The sequence below is a fragment of the Epargyreus clarus genome, unplaced genomic scaffold, assembly GCF_041222505.1.
Source record: "Epargyreus clarus isolate Ecla_fem2 unplaced genomic scaffold, WU_Ecla_fem_2.2 ptg000023l, whole genome shotgun sequence".
Taxonomy (NCBI): Eukaryota; Metazoa; Arthropoda; class Insecta; order Lepidoptera; family Hesperiidae; genus Epargyreus; species Epargyreus clarus.
Window position 1 is genome coordinate 10,035,109 of NW_027332230.1, and position 17,537 is coordinate 10,052,645.

At 35.6% G+C, this 17,537-nt stretch overlaps 1 protein-coding gene across 1 annotated transcript in view; it reads right to left on the reverse strand.

The window, feature by feature from the left end:
* Positions 1-17,537, reverse strand: part of LOC140751809 (paired box protein Pax-6) — a 55,787-nt gene that overhangs the window by 20,707 nt on the left and 17,543 nt on the right. The window contains exon 2 of the mRNA XM_073085862.1: positions 11,749-11,940. Within this exon, the coding sequence (XP_072941963.1) occupies positions 11,749-11,940 (192 nt within the window). The remainder of the gene's footprint in view (positions 1-11,748; positions 11,941-17,537) is intronic.

Here is a 17,537-nt window from a genome sequence, read left to right on the forward strand (position 1 = left end):
TGTTCGACGCCAGTAGGCGAGCCGCTCGTATTGATTGATAGGTAAATTGCAGGAGGCCGGCACACTGATCATTTTGCAGTAATTAAATCGGCTAGGAACGTAATCGCATGACCAGAGCCAATTACCCGCTGTTGCCTAGGCACAGGCGGATCGTGTGAGGTACCACTAAAAGTTATTATTTGCGTGAAATGCACGCGCGTGTGTCTAGCGCGATCTTTCCGTTCCGTTCTCACCGCGTTACGACAAATTACTAGTTTCTAGTACTGTCACACCATCAAGTGTTACCTTCTAACGGAGATATAATCAAGCACAAAATTATCAACTGCAAATCTACCCAGTAGTAGCAAAATGTGAATGACGCACAAAAAGTAACTTTCGAGATAATCGAGAATTTGCGTTTTTACAACTCGCAAAAACAAGTTGCCATTCATAAACCGAAGTACAGGTTTTTTATTACATTTCGTCTTTGAGTAAAGGAGGAAACCAAATTGATAAAACCATTTAAGAATTTCTTTCATTAGTTTCTCAGATATCGGACTTATTTATCTTAACCCGAAACTTTTTGCTATTTACTGTTAAGAGTTACAGACCTTTTATACAATGAATTTAGAGAAAAACAAAACAGGATTTTTTGTCTCGTTAGCTAGTTTGAACATCTCCTAAGCATAAGGCGCCGACAAAAATTATGGTATGAAAATAATAAAAATGCTCTCATTAATTTCTTACCAATATAAATATTTACTTTTATAGAACCAAATGAGGTTAACAGAAATGAGATGAGAATGACAAAACTGAGTATAAAAGCGAACGTATTTATTAACAGACAGTTCGTAATAACGCGCAGAATACCTACTTCGTACTGACATACAATTTACCAAAATATTTCTACTATAATAACACTAGGTATACACTTATATCGATTACTGTTATACCATTAAAAGATAAAAGTTTTTAGATATGGCCCACTCTTCCTTTTTTTAAATTAAGCCTAACTTTAAAATATGCTTGATGCATTACTGATACTATAAGCAACACATTAACCTAATAACAATACTTATTAAAATATGTTTATTTTTATACCAGTACTTATTTTTATACCTAATCAATAAAACTTACAAACGTAGAATATGCCACACAATTAATTTACATTCCCAAAATAAACAATCAATAATACAAGTAAACAATTAGGAGATATAAAGAGGATAATACATATCCGAAACGTCAGTTAATAAATTTCCATACAAAAGTCATTTATGGGCGCTTAAAGTCATTACACGGTGCCTACAAAGAGACAAGTTGGCCACAGAAAGGCCACTCAAAGGTTCGTATCTTGTTGATTAAATTTGTATTAAAGCGAGTCTTTATATTGGTTGGCGCTAACCGCTTAGGGAAGCGCCGAGTCATGAAGCTAATAGATCCGAATCTTTACAGCAAAGTGGCGGATGGCCGGGTTTATAGAACTTAACGCAACGTGTGTTAACGATGCCTGATTCGGTGATTGATGGACTTTTTGTCCGATGTGTAAACCAGACGCTTGCTCCTTCAGAAGCAATTAATAAACGCGATATTAAACTAGATCACGTATTTTGATACGAAAAATTACATTGCCACAAGGGGCGAAGCATTTTTTAATTATAAGCAAACAGAGATCCGCTAATTGATTTATGAAAGTAATCATGTATCACAACACAAGCATCACTTTATGTTGGGCGTTATGTTTAAAATATGAATATAAGTTTACAAAGTGTTCAAACGTAGTTTTTTTAATATATAGGAGTAGGTGACGAGCATGCAGTCAACCTGATGGTAAGTGGCTACTGCCGCCCATGGACATCTGTAATCAACCCCAGATAGGATTAGATATTCCTACCTGAGGTCGGCCATAAATGCGCCGCTACCCCTGAGGACTAAGCTGGAACGCCTCGGAAAAGTATGTCCCCTTTAAATTAAAAGAACGATCATTATACTCTACTATAATCGTACTTATATTAAATGTAGTTCATTTTACTGTCTGCGCAGCCAAGATTTAATTTAAGATCTTTACGTCAGTGTTGTTTATTTTTAAATTAAATGTTTTTCACTTAGCTCAGATAGACTAAAATAGGGTTAGATAAAGTTAATTTTAAACATTTCTGAAATATGTACTTAGTAAATGGCTATTAACTAATACAAACTCAATTTGACCTATGTATCTACTTTCAGTAATAAAGTTAGTTAGTTTTTTCGATAACTTTAATAATAACTTTATTATATTTACCTAATTATTATAATTATTAATTAGTGACCGCGGCTTCGCCCTTGCTTTAAAAAAAGACATACATGTAACTGAAAATTTATACCTTCATTGGAATGACAGTGGCGCCATCTGTCGAAAATGGGTCGTACAAACTCAGAAACCTTCGTGGGCTCATGCACAACAACTTTTCTAAAGATCATCACATGATCAAGTGCATAGTTTACGTTTCTATCAAGGACATACAAACATTCATTTTTATATATAGATAGCACTATTGGCGGATTGTAAGCTAACCACCGAGGTGTTAGCAAATCCATTCGCGGTCGAGTACGAGTGATAAAAAATGTATAATATTGTATTACATGTGATCTGGTGGGTGTATCCCAGTACATTAGATTGTACCACCTATAAGGGAGCTGTAACGGGTGTGGGCTATGATAGGTGGCTACAAATTGAATTTATGCATAATACTTATAAAATTAATTGTATATACATTTGTTACTAAACTTTAATATGTGGTAAAAAGGTATATCCTTTCTTGGTTCGACTCCGGAAGCACGGCCGGCACCTCATTTCTGCATTATAAGTAACAGCAATATTAAGAGCTTCTGTGTTCTGATTGGAAGAGTGCGGGAGAAATAGACACTTATATAAGGCATTGCAACTCAGGAGTGACAACGAATCTGTGGCCGACGTCAAGTGATATCTATTCTTAAGCGATCTTAGGTAAATTATACGTGTATGTTCATGGACGGCAGTGGTGACTTTCCATCAGTACCCTTACCATAAGTTTTTACGTTTGACAAGAATAACTGTTTTGGTATTTGTTTACGTATTGGCCCATACAATTTCCAAGTTCTGACACAATACGCTAGGGGCGCTGATTGAAAATTATATGGGCAAATACGTAAACAAATACCAAAACAGTCATATTTGTCAAAACGTAAAAACTCGTGGTAAAGGTACAGGACTACAAACAAGGTCGACTCTACGATGTAAAAAGGTAAATACTTAGTATTGTAGATATTATTGACACTGAAAAGCTACAAGCTGCAAGTAAGACCACCGTTACGTGTCGTGAATATAATTGCTTGAAGACAACGCTAAATTATTAGCAACATACCACGTAAACACAATTAAGCAATTTTAAATGAAAAATAGCGCAGGAAATAAATAATAAGTCGCCATTGAATATTACTAGCGGCCATTACAAAGTATGCTATGTATAATCGGTATAAATTGCTGTTTGCTTTGCCTAACACGGTTTTTAGGGTACCGTACCCAAAGGTAATAACGGAACCTTATTACTAAGCCACTGTCTGCCCGTCTAGCATAGGACTCTTTCTTTTGAATCGTAATAGATAGAGATTTTAAATTTTACAGTCTGCATTGCTATGGCCGCTATAACGATAAATACTGAAAAAAAAAGTGTGTGTGTGTCAGCTACGACGCACGATTGGAGTTTACTCCTTACGAACGATAATTATGATATATATCGAATAGAAAATAGTTAATGACGTTTTAATGTTTTATATATTGCTAATTATTTTTATTGTAATAATTACTTTCATATGGGATTTGAACTTACTGTATTTTAAATTAATAAAAGCACTCTTGATTCATATTTTGGTTAAAAACGCTACTTCCTTTTTGAGAGGATATGATGATTGTAATAAAAAGGAGGGATTGTAATGGTAATTGTAATAATTGTAATTGTAATTGTAATTACGTTGCCGCCCAGCGACATGTATACATGTCCGAAACGAAATGTACCGTAACCGTCCACGGACATGTATACATGTCCGAGTTTAGCACCTTCGTATTTGGCTTATTTTAAATTATCTATATTTTATTTGTGGCTAAAAATACTTTTAATATGTAGTCTGTGAACCTATTTTACCGATACAACGCATTCCTTCACGTCACTAGTACAAAAAAATAAAATTATGACATTTCTATTCAGTGACTTCACTGGTGTTGCGCGTAAAGTGTGGATATATATGTTTGTCTCTTTCTACGTAACGCCTCAACTTTTCGTGTTACACTTGATTTTACTCCTCATAAAATTTCCGTACCGGGCCTTATAACTCAAATCGTTTCTTAAGGAGTAAACTCCAAAAAGTTACAAACAAAAGGTGGTTCATAGACAAAACATCAGTATTTAGCGGCATATTTCGTAGCAATTTTTAAATCGTAAAAGAAAGAGGTTAAATTTTCACAAAACATGTATAATAAAACACCTACACCTGTATAATAAAATGATTAACAAAATATTAAAAATAAAAAATGTATATTTGGTAGTGCGGAACCCTCTGTGTGAGTTCGACTCATACTTGGTCCATTATTAATAGCCGAGTAAAATAAAAGTAGTCGTCTCGCTCAAACGCGTATGTTGCAATATGGCGTTTAAACGCAATTATTTTTCATTGGCTATGTGACTTGTGAAATTAACATAATACCTATATGGCGTTCTAGAGTCTATATATTTATTTACATACAAGTATAACTACAGGTACAAGTATTGACAATAACTTGATCTAGGAACTTTACTTTTTTGACACCAGAATGCAGTCAGGCCTAACCAATGTTATAACTATAATGAGCAAAATCAGCACTATCTATTAAAATATTGAAGATATTAGGTTTTTACGTATTTATTTGTTAATATTTTTTGCACAGGAAAAAATGAAATCGAACAGTGGTAGGCAAAAATTGCTAATGATTTATTTTTACTGGAGGACGTTTGAAAATCTTATATATAAAATTCTCGTGTCACAATGTTAGTTACCGTACTCCTCCGAAATGGCTTTACCAATTTTCACCAAATGTTATATGCATATTCAGTAGGTTTGAGAATCGGCTACCTACTATGTATTTTTCATACCCCAAGTGATAAGGGTTGTTCACCCTTAACATTTTATTTATATGGCAACGCAACGTTTGCTGGGTTAGCTAGTAACTAATAATATTCGTTGATTCTTCTTTAAAAAAAATACAAACATACTCAGTGAGGCGAACTTACTTCAGGAACAGAATAGAAGTCGGAATAGAAAGAAAATTTTATAGAACGAATACTTATAGTAAAGCTTAGGTTTAAAAGATTATGTTATGTATATTATAAATATTATTAAAAAGTGGGACACTGATTAAAAGTGATGAAATATTAACTTTTTGCTTCATCTGTTGCTTAATAGATGTTTTATAGAAAAATTTCTACATGGATTGTTTATGAGTACTGCCAGTTCGAGAATTAGAATAACACCATTCATTTCCCCACGTTCTCTACAATTGACAGTGAAGAATTACCGTAGTAAAAACAAAAAATGTTTCAAACAAGTAAAAATCAATCAATGTACAAAGTCGGAAGGATATGTCACAAACGAAAAGGCTTAATACCGTCAAACCGTATCATTACTGTGGAACCCTAAAAATAACATTCCGTGGCCGGCATAGATCATTAAAAATTCAAATTAGCCTACGAATTGGAGCAGAAAAGAAAAAGCGACGTGAAGCAAGAATGTCAACCCCGGTAATTCAATTTTGATTATAGGACCAAAGCTTAAATACGGCTTCATTATGTGCCCCGGCGATCCGCGGACAATCTTCTTGAGTAGGTATCATTAGCTACCAAATTTTAGTATATCGGTAGAAAATGACGGCGTAATACGAAATTACTCGTTTGTGATTTTGTTTGTTTTTGAAGTTTCATTTCCATTTGTCTAGTGACCGAATGGTTTAAACGATGCGTGGTTCGTTAAATAAATCTGTCAACTGAAACCGATAACTTGGATTTCGACCCCAAAATTGGTATATATTTTTATTCTCTCACTGAACGACTGCTAAAGTTTGGGCCTGCAATAGCTGAATATCTGATAGCGATTTGAATCAGTCACATTTGTAAAAAATATATCACTGCTACTAACTATCAAAGATCAAAGAACTCGTGGTTCGGGTAGGGCAACAACATCAAAACACTTATTTCTGCCTTAAAACAGCAGTTTAAATGCAATAGTCTAGTTTGAAATGTGTCGTAAGCAGATACTGCTGGCAGGCTCTGGTTAGCTACACACTACAGTACACTTCACGTAGGACTTCTACTTGAAACTGATTACAGATCATGGGTGGCGGGAACCAATCACCTTTATATTGGCTACATGCTTGTTTATTACATAAAGAGGTGTATTCAACTATATTTATTTGAATTAACCAGTTAATTATAGAAGATTTGCATTTTATAGGCCAATGCTCAAACGCAACTAATTCGCCTACTTAGTGTACATACAACACCGCTGTACCATTATTATTATTAGTATTACTCGCTAAATTGCTCGCAATTTGCAATCGCTTGCGGTACAGGATCATAATTCGATAATGCAATATTTATGCGTGCCCATTTCCACGCAGTCAACGGGGCAGTTGGGCTAGATAATAACATTTAAACTAAGACTATGTGTGCCTATGTTAAATACGTAAGTGGTTGGGCATGACAGCCCTGGGCGGAATGAGCCAGGCTTCCGTGGGAACCTGACACGTGACGTTGTGAAATCACCACGGGCGAAAATTGATTGACAATGCGCCGCGTTGCACAGTATTTCGCTTAGGCCCGCGCCAAACAAGGCACAAACATTTTTGAATGTTTTTGCATATGTTTGAACATGTTTTTTATATCCAACCTAATGATAAGGCAGACGGGCTGCCTGAAAAGCAGTCACCGTCGCCTATGGACATTTGCAACACCAGAGGAGTCGCCAATGCATCGCCGGCTTTGAAGGAGAGCTATTTTTACACCCCTCTTGAAGAGCCCCATGACATAGCCCTGAGGGAATACCTCAGGAGGAAGTTCATTCCACATTTTGCACGTACGCGGCAAAAAGGACCGTGCAAACCGAACCGTGGAGGACCGCCACGGGTCAAGTTGATGTGGATGGAAACTTATACTTCTGCGAGTGGTGCGGTGGAGGAACGGTGCTGTAAGCACCAGATCGAACAGTTCCTCAAAATATTCACCATTGTAAAGCCGGCAGCGGGAACCTATGTCCCTCCGCAGGCTAGTGAAGCACGGGTATTTAAGCATTTGTTCAAAGCTTACTTCAAATATTTGCACTTTGCCATTTGATGTCGTTTTTCAAGCGCACATCAAAGCGTTCAAACTTCAAAGAGCAAAGCTCTGCAAAGAGTATTTGTGACAAGAAAAACAATTTGAAATTTGATGAATAAATTAAATGATTAATAATTGATAATAATTTATATTTTTATTAACATTACAACTAAGTCAGCTTGTACTAACACATTTTCTGATAAATAAATGGATTGAAACAGGGCAGGACAGTCGTATTGGATTGAAAACAATGCATACGTATTGATAGTCTAGTAAAATAACATCTTGGCTTAATGAAAATATTGATTTTAAAGCATCGATCGTCGAGTTTTTTATGATGTATGATGATATGATCGTTAATGAAACTTGACCTATCATACTACCTACCTGATACTTATTAGGCTGCAAACTCACTGATTTGTTTATACAGAAGACGAGTTGGACAATCATTCTTAAATATGTTAAGTAGCTAATAAGTATTTTTTTATTTAATTTCGATTAAATTCAAGTACCTATTATTTATGAAAATGTTTATACGTACGTTCTTTGTACGTTAAGAAGCTGTTCCAGCCTGCAAAGTACGACAGCAACTAAAAAATGTCCCAAGATGATTTTAGCCGATGATGTTGATAATAAATATACATTTTGGTTTATATTTCCTACAATTGCTTAAAACTTGCTACTTGAAAGTGCAATCGACACAGCAAATTAGTATCAGGGTCGTGACTAATTACACATTATTTTCTCATAGCGTCTGTAAGTGTGATCGACGTATGCGTGTGGAATTATACAGCGGTTCGAGCACGCACCGATGCTTTTGAAGTCCTTTCACGAGCTCTGAGCAAACACAAAGTGAGCTTGTGCCCTAATTGCATATTCCTTCGTCTAATTCCTCGAATTAATACACTTCGTAGCAATGTCTCCTCGCTTCGATTGCAACTAACATAGAATTATGCACTAATTGTGCTAGTTCGTTTCACACCGGTTGAACAGACGTGGAAATTGCTATTAATATCACAGGTGCCGATAATTTCACGCAATTTATTTACTTTTCAAGTCAACTTCTAACTTTAACACTCTGTTTCAGTATCAAAAATTTATAAACACAGTTTTGTTAATAATTTGAAATTACCTATCCAGTGAGCATAGATCAAGAACGAAATAGCTTTAAATTATAAACAACGCCTCTTCTATCTGTTTATGCAATAAGTTACCGATTATTATTTTTAATAAGGAGCTTTCGGGCAGTCTAAATAAAACCGTTAAAATGACGCTAAATTATCATAAAATATAGAGAACCTAACACGTCGTAAAAGATGTCAAAAATATATCTGATCATAAGTTCCAAAACGAAAAAAATGTAGAAAATAAAATAAGCACCACTTTAGCAGCAGTAGCAATCTGTACGATTTGATCATCGTCTTTTATTTCAACTTGTACAAGTCGTTCACTTCACAGATCACCAAGTCGAGCAGAGATCCAGATCGCTCTAAGAAAACCCCAGTAATTACTAAGGATGCGGTCGATAAACGATTATTGATGCGAATAGTCACCGATACTGATATAGTTTTGACAATGCGATTGGATTGGCTTTTAATTCTGAACAACGCCTCTTCTACCTTTTTTGCAATAAGTAAGTAAATTACGAGTATTAAGGTGCTTCTTTTCCGCAATCACAATAAAACCTGAAATTAATATTTTTATATGGCTAAAGGAGGAATAAACAAATATAATATATAAATAAATATAATATAATAATATATAAATAAATATAATATAATAATATGTTTAATACTTAATAGACGTCACAGTACCATCTGATTACAATATAGGAGCAAAAGAGATCGAAAAATTGAGCAAATACCACCTTCTCAAAAATGAAGTAAGTCGGCTGTGGAAAACGCAAACGACTGTAATTCCAATAGTTATTGGTGCAACTGGCGTAGTAGCTAAAAGTGTTAAAAGATATATAGAAAAGTTAGACACATTCATTGACATCACCATATTACAAAAACAGGCAGCAATACATACATCAATCATACTTAGCAAAGTACTCGGAGACACTGTAATTGTTAACAACACACAAAATAACGATACATAAATACCACTAACACACACAGCACACACATCGAGTACGTACGTACATAAATAAGGGTTTCTTCTAGTTAACTTATATAGGTATATATATCTTAAATAACTACTATTACATATTATATATTTATATAACTATTCATAGTCCATGTTTATATTTATACTATACATATATATTTCATTTATTGAATAATGGGGACATGAATACCTTTTCTCCTGTAGGCAACAGGACGGGGTCTTCATAAATACCGACAAAACAGTCGAGAAGGTGCAATTCACCACATCATAATATGTTTATATGGAATAAACGTAAGTTTATTCGTTTTATCACGAAAGACTGTTACTTTTTGAAGTTGGTCTCACTCATGTAAGAATCATGTACGGTCAACACAAAAACTAAGAGCGTTAAAATGACGCTAAATTATCACAAAATATAGCGAGCTTACATATTTGATCATAAGTTCCAAAACGAAAAAATGTAGAAAATAAAATAAGCACCACTTTAGCAGCAGTAGCAATCTGTACCATTTGATCATCGTCTTTTATTTCAACTTGTACAAGTCGTTCACTTCACAGATCACCAAGTCGAGCAGAGATCCAGATCGCTCTAAGAAAAACCCAGTAATTACAAAGGATGCGATCGATAAACGATTATTGATGCGAATAGTCACCGATACTGAGATAGTTTTGACGATGCGATTGGATTGGGAGTAAGGTTACCATTTAGTGTACATAAATTAGGACTATTCTGTTATTTGTTTTTATTATTTTACTCGTCTAAATATAATACAATAAATATTAATTAGAAAATGAATTAAATTATATAGCCTTTCATTTAACCATCCTTGTTTTTGTTTACACAATAGCAACTTAGATTACTGTTCGACCGATAAAGGTATCTTATACCTAGATACTTGTTAACATTTGTATATGTTTTTTAAGTAGATTATATAAGAGAGAAGTAAATTATTCTCTAGACATGGATTCTCTATTTAAAAACCATTTTAAATAACCAATAAACTCTATATAACGATAAAAGACCACAAAAAAGCTTGTTAAGTCTTTCGTAAAAGCCCAGTTAAAACCATTTTAATAGTTTCTAAGATAAGTACCTATAAATAGTAACACACTCGTCATTATAAGAACAAGCACATATAGAAATGGTACGACTGATATTTTAAATAAGACACACTACCATTTATAAAAGTTGGAGGTGAATTTATATTTTTGAAGGTGGTAGAACCCTTTGTGGTTCGACTTCGGTGGCACCACCGCCACACCTATTTCTGATTAATAACAGCAGTGTTAGGCGATGCTGTGTTCCGTTTGGAAGGGTGTGGTAAGGGAGACATACATTTCCGAGGCTTTCCAGCTTAGTCCTCAGGGGTAGCGGCGCATCTGTGGCCGAGCTCAGGTAGGAATATCTAATTCTATCTGGGGTTGATTACAGATGTTCACGGGCCGCAGTAGCCTCATACCATCAGGTGGACTGCATGCTCGTCTGCTACTCCTATATTATAAAAAAAAATCTACCATTTATAAAAGTTACTCTCCCACATTTATTCCGTCCTGGCCACCCTACAGCGAACGCTCGCGGCTTGGGACTCACCAACTCCGCATCCAGTGGCTTATAATTAACACGCTGCAAGTTTTATGAACCGATTAGGATCTAAGCTTTCGTCAATAACAGTGCTCGTCGCGCCACGCTTCGTGATGTTATCACTGATTAATAGCAATTGAGATTTTTCTCTCAACCGTGTTATTAGGGCTGCGCTAAACACAGCCCCCAGCCGCGACGCTTCGACAAATCGCCGATGCGTACGATGAATTGATATCGTTTATTTATATTTTTAATGAATGCTTGTTTAGCAGTCATTTTTCGTTAATAAATAGGTATCTCGCTTAGTTTTGTTAACTGCTTTAATTTGATCGAAATAGCCAATTTCTTAGTAAACTTAATGAGTAACATAATAAGAAATGTTTTATTCCAAGTGTTTTATGCTTATCTTCTCATGTCCATGGCATCGAAGACATATTGAATCCTAAAATAAGCGTATTATAGTACCGATTATAAAACCGTGCATTTATTGATCTTCTAACAGATGTAAAAGTCGTTGTCAATCCCTTGCGGGGAACAGGCCTCCTCTCAGAGTAAGAAGGGTTAATACCGAAATTCACTGCGCTAGTCAAGTACAGATTGGTAAAGTCCACACACTCTTTAGAACTTTATTTAAAAACTCTCAGGCGTGTAGATATAGAAGTGTTTTCGTACAATCATTAAAGATTTAAGCAACTAATAATGAATTTCTATGAAATAAATTACCTAACAATTTGGTAACGGCTCCCTGCTGCGACAGCACATGGTGGGCGATGTCGTAGTGTCGCAGACCGAAGCGGGAGAGCTCCAGTAGCCTCTGCTGCGACAGCAACGACGAGAGGGGGTGGGACGCCGCCCCCGGGTACAGCGGGGTGCCCGACCCGCCCCCACCGCCGGATGATGATGGCGATACTGGTACTGTAAACAACATTTTAGTTAGTAAATTAGTTGAGCTGGGTAATATCTTTTTTGTTTTCAAGGTGGAAAAAGATTTCCGGTGCCGTGGGGTTATATAATTTTTTTATCTACTAAAACTCTCCCTCTGTCCTCTGGGCGAGGTAAAGGACACTGGGATCTCCAAAGGAACGCGACCAGAGTCCTCAGATTATTGTATGATAGCTGCCCTGATGATACATTTGAAATTGTTTAAAGAATAATTTGTTAAAGCGATTTTGCCTATGTGTCCGCACCGCACCCTCTAAATGAGAAGCAGCAGCATTACATGTACATAATTATAACTTAATTATCACCAATCATTAATTAACATACTTAATTTTATCAGTATGTAACGTCAAAAACATTAAACGGCAATTTGTAAAAGCGCGATTTCTCACTGCTCCTAATGTTAATCGCAGTCCATCTAAATTGAAACCATGTTATGCAAAGCTGAGTATTAAACAATAGTAAAAAACTATAGTCGTAAATGTAAAAAGGTGCTACCCACGCGGTCGTAAAATAGATACAATATTTATAAGTTGAGTAATTTTAATAATTGAAAGGTGGTAGAACCCTTTGCGGTTCGACTCCGGCGGCACCACCGCCACACCTATTTCTACCTAATAACAGCAGTGTTAGGCGCTGCTGTGTTCCGGTAAAGGGTGTGGTAAGGGAGATAGACTTTTCGGAGGCGTTCCAGCTTTCTCCTCAGGGAAACAATAAGTAAGTGCTCAAGTATTTCTGTCTACCTCACATGTTCGCAAAAAAGAGAGACAAAACATAAAGCGCCATTTTGTCAACTTGACATGTAACGTTACGTTCCAGACACTATAGTTCTGATACAATCCGCTAGGGGTGCTGATTGCAAATTGTAAGGGCAAATACGTAAACAAATACCAAAACAGTCATATTTGTCAAAACGTAAAAACTCATCAACTTCAGAGCGGACTAGCAGTTTGGCGCGGACTGTACGAATCTAATCCTATCTTGAGTTGATTACAGATGTCCATGGGCGGCATTAGCCACTTGCCATCAAGTGGACTGCATGCTCGTTTGCTACTCTTATGTCATAAAAAAATCATGTCACAATCAAAAACATTTGGCATTATTGTTCATCTGACTGCGGTCTGATTTTCTTGTAGATAAACACAGACCCGCTGTGCTCAAGATTCTCAATAAAATTGCCTTGCATTTGTAACATGGCAATAGTTCCTTTATTCACTTTAAAGGTTGTTGAAAGGTCAATGAGGCACCAGGTCGTAAATAGCGGTGGTAGGCAATGTAGATGGTAAAGTAATAGATGGTTACCATATTATTTGGAACAGGAAAAATATTTGTAAATTACTCAAAAAAGTTTAAATATATCTTTATGCCTATTCCTTTATCTGTAATCCTAGATACTCGTAACTACAAATGGATAATCTGATCAGAATTTATCATTCGAATAAAAATGTTTTAATCAAAATTAATAATTCAAAAACATGAAATCCTTAACTTCTAAGTAGTTAGCTTTTTGCAGTATTTTTTGTTTAACAATATGTCCTACGATTATGCATTTAAATTTTGAAACAATATTACTAGCATACATGTGCCAGCGATTAACCCTTAGTTATATATGCTACGAGTAAAACTAGAATTTTGGACATCGCATAATAAAAATACAAATTAATGTAGTTTACTTGCATATCAAGGCAAATCAAGTTAGCGAATAAGTCTAAACCTGAAATTTTCAATCTAAACACGTGCATTTAATAATTATTTAGTTAGAATAAGCTCAAAACAAAACGAAATCAGACAGAGTTAACCGTTATTCTTAATAAGCCTTTCATGGCATCACCTACTACATACACGTAATTTAAAAAAGTTCGTAAGTGTACAGCTTAGACCCGACAAGATAATAACTGTGCGCTCATCTCAAATATCTTGTCAAAATGTAATGCTCTCTTGAGACATAATAAGATGGGATCCATATAAGGCACGAATCACACGTGCGACAGTGTAATACACAAGATTGTGTCGCCACAATCGTCGGCTGGTACCACTTGTCGTCGACGATCATGGTCTGTCGTCGGTCGCTGACAGACGGTAGTTGCTTGCGGTCGGCTGTCACTCGTGTACCAGCTCCCTAAGATACATTTTTAAATCTGTTTCCACGTCGCCACTTGGTAAAGGGATCATGGTCGGTCGTCAGTCGCTGACGGCTGTCGCTTCCAGTCGCTCGTGTGACAGCTAGCTCCCTAAGATACATTTTTAAATCTGTTTCCATAAAGCGAACGCCTACGGCGAAACGTTCTGTAATTCCATATTATTGAGGCTCGGCAAATCGTTGCTCAATGATTACCGGTGTCATTTCGTGTCAAACGCGTTTCAAAGTAACTTTATTAGTAGCTAGTATATTCCTTGATTAGCCAAAGTAATAGATAAGGTATTAGAAGCTCTTGCTTTGACTAGTATATTACTTGATTAGAAGCTAAAGTACCTAATAGATAAGGTAAGCTTAGTCACTAACGACGTGGGAAAGTTTCCTTTGTGCAATCGTTATGACAGACTACGTTATATCCGGCACAATACTTTGCCAATTTATATTAAATATTAAAATGATACCCAACTTTGTGACGGTGGATTAAAATGAAATGTAAAAGTACAGGTTGTGTATAGGGTCAAGTGTGAGACGGGCTCGCATACGGAACCTCCGTAACACCATGAAATATTTAACACAAAAAAAAATGGAATGTATCATCTTAGCAGCTGTTTTTCTGTTTCAAGTTAGCAGCTATATAAGTGAAACATTGTGAAAATGTTAATATGGTAAATATTATATACGTTGCAATAGCTTAACTGAAAAATACTAGATTCTTTTAAGTATAGACATCCTCCATTATTTTATAACTTTTTTGATTTATTGTTAAAGCAGTCATGAATATACATTAGGTACATTACTCAGTAAAATTATCTTTTTATATTGCAGTTCAAGCGATTGACTTCTGTTACAGACGGATGGACAGCAAAGTCTTAGTAATACGGAACCCTAAAAGGATTTTTACTAATAAAACTTTTATGTACAACATGGTCCGTTAAAATGACTCAAAAACGGAATTAATACATTTGTCAAATACTTAACGTGTCGCTTTCACGCGTATATATTTTTATCCGGACAATTTGTCGTTTATTGCTGCCAAATATGCTAAAGGCCGATCGTAACAATGCCTTCTTATGAATATCTCGTAACACATTCAATTATAAATTAAGCTATTAAGTTAATATACCATAATTTGTTTATCAGGTTAAGCATCGAAATTAATGCAAGTAGCATAACTTGCTCATAACTTTACACTTTTTATATTAGCGAGTCAATAAGGCGATTTCGACAAGGAAGGTGCTATCGAGGCTCAGTACACTTGTGTTTCAAACTTGTCCCTACCATGAAAAGAACAAGATTCACAATCCCATGGCTTACGTAATCGATGAAGCACTCAAGAACGGACTTCGACGTATAATTTCTGGTGTAATCGCTTCAATAATGGAAGAAAAAAGTGATATTATCTGCCCACGGTCAATAAATTAACACCGTTTAGAGCAAAAATGTAGTCTTAGTGTCGCTACTATTATAAATAAAGTGGACTCGAACGAGTCGAGGTTTTAGAGATCGTTCGTGTCAGTGAATGTGTATGTTTTTATTTGGGTGCGTGAGCAGTGAGGCCTTATTAAAATATTTCGAGTGGAAACTGGAAGGACCACTTAGTGGTGCGCGGGAGTTTCACGCCTGGGCTGATACAACATTAAGTCGACAAGATAGCTTATTTGTGCTGAGCTGAGGATTAGGGCCAATAAATCACTGATTAGAATGTATTGACTGGCGTTGACTCCGGCGCTCGGTCGTCCCTTTATTTATAGACCGCTAGCTTTTTAAACTTTTATGACATCATTACTTTATTTCTATCGTCTTAACACTTTGTTTACTTAATTGGATACGAATGCAAATTTGAAACTACATATTTTATAAACTCACTGACGAGTCTACTGGTTAATTAATTATGGAAAACTAAAGACCGGTTGTCACTCACGATATGCTTCCATGAGTTATTGCGTGCAAATGCGAAATAACTCGATGTTATTCAATTTTAACGCAATTCATTGTTTTTGTTGTGGATAGCAACACCGAATTTTATAGACCTTATTAATGGCAACACTACCTTATAAGAGTAACGTAACGTAATAGGGTGCGTTTTATTGTTTTTTACCCGACTGCCAAGGAAGGGTTATGTTTTTCGCGCGTATCTTGTATGTTTGTCTTTCTTTATTTGATCCGATCTAACAAACGGCTGGATGAATTTCAACAGTTAAAGTGTCATTATATTTGTCTCAACGACCCGAGTGTTCTTAGATAGGTGTTAGTAAAAAAAAATCAAAATGGCGGATTTTTGGCGCGAAATAGTAAGACATTTAAAAAAAAAAGTTAACCGAACCTATCGAGTTGGGTATCAAATGAAAGGAAATTAAACGGATATTATAAAAACATATTTGTATATATATAAAACAGTAAGGTGACTGACTGACTGACTAACTAAATGACTTTTTCATTTTTCGGAAATCAACGTACAGCCTAAACCAAGGACCTTACCGTTCTGAAATTTTGCACACAGGTTCTCTATATAGCTTGAATAAGTACTAAGAAAGGTCTTTTGGAAATTCTACCCTTAAGAGGGTAAAATAGGGGAAAACTGTTTTTTTGAAATCCTTTAATTTTGAAGCAACTACTATAAAAAATTGTATGTGGCTTTCTGGATAGGAACAAGGACGCACTTATTTATCCCCCTCCGAAAAATCAACCCCGTAGAGGGTAAAATAAGGGTTAAAAGTTCATTTGAAAAACCTTCAATTTTGAAGCAAACACTATGACATGTTGTATCAGGCTTTTTGGATAAAAATAATGAAATGCTACCTCTAACGAGGTAAAATAATGACCGAAACTTTGATTTACTGAAGTTATATATTTTATAGGCCGTAAATGGTGAATTTTTTCGCAAAATAGTAACACGTTTTAAAAAAAGTTAACCAAACCTATCGAGTAGGGTGTCAAAATAAAGGAAATTAAGAGGAGATTACATATACATTATATAATATATCTTATATATAAAATTCTCGTGTAAGTTACCGTACTCCTCCGAAACGGCTTCACCGATTTTCACCAAATTTTATATACATATTCAGTAGGTCTGAGAATCGGCCACTATCTTTTTTTTTACACCTAAGTGATAAGGGTTGTTCATCCTTAACATTTTTTTTATTTATATGGCAACACAACGTTTGCCGGGTCAGCTAGTACATATATACTCGTATATACACATCGAGATGACTGTCTGACTAAATGAGAGAGTTGCTGTGCCAGAGATCAACGCAAAGGGAAACCGCTGAACAAAAGCGTGCTGGAATTTTACACATAGGTTCTTTATATAGCGTAAATGAACACTACGAGGATAAAATAGGATAATATTGTTTGAACATCTTTTGTTTTTGAAGCAGACACCTACCATGAAACTTTGTATGTGGCTTTCTGGATAAAAATAATGAAATGCCTA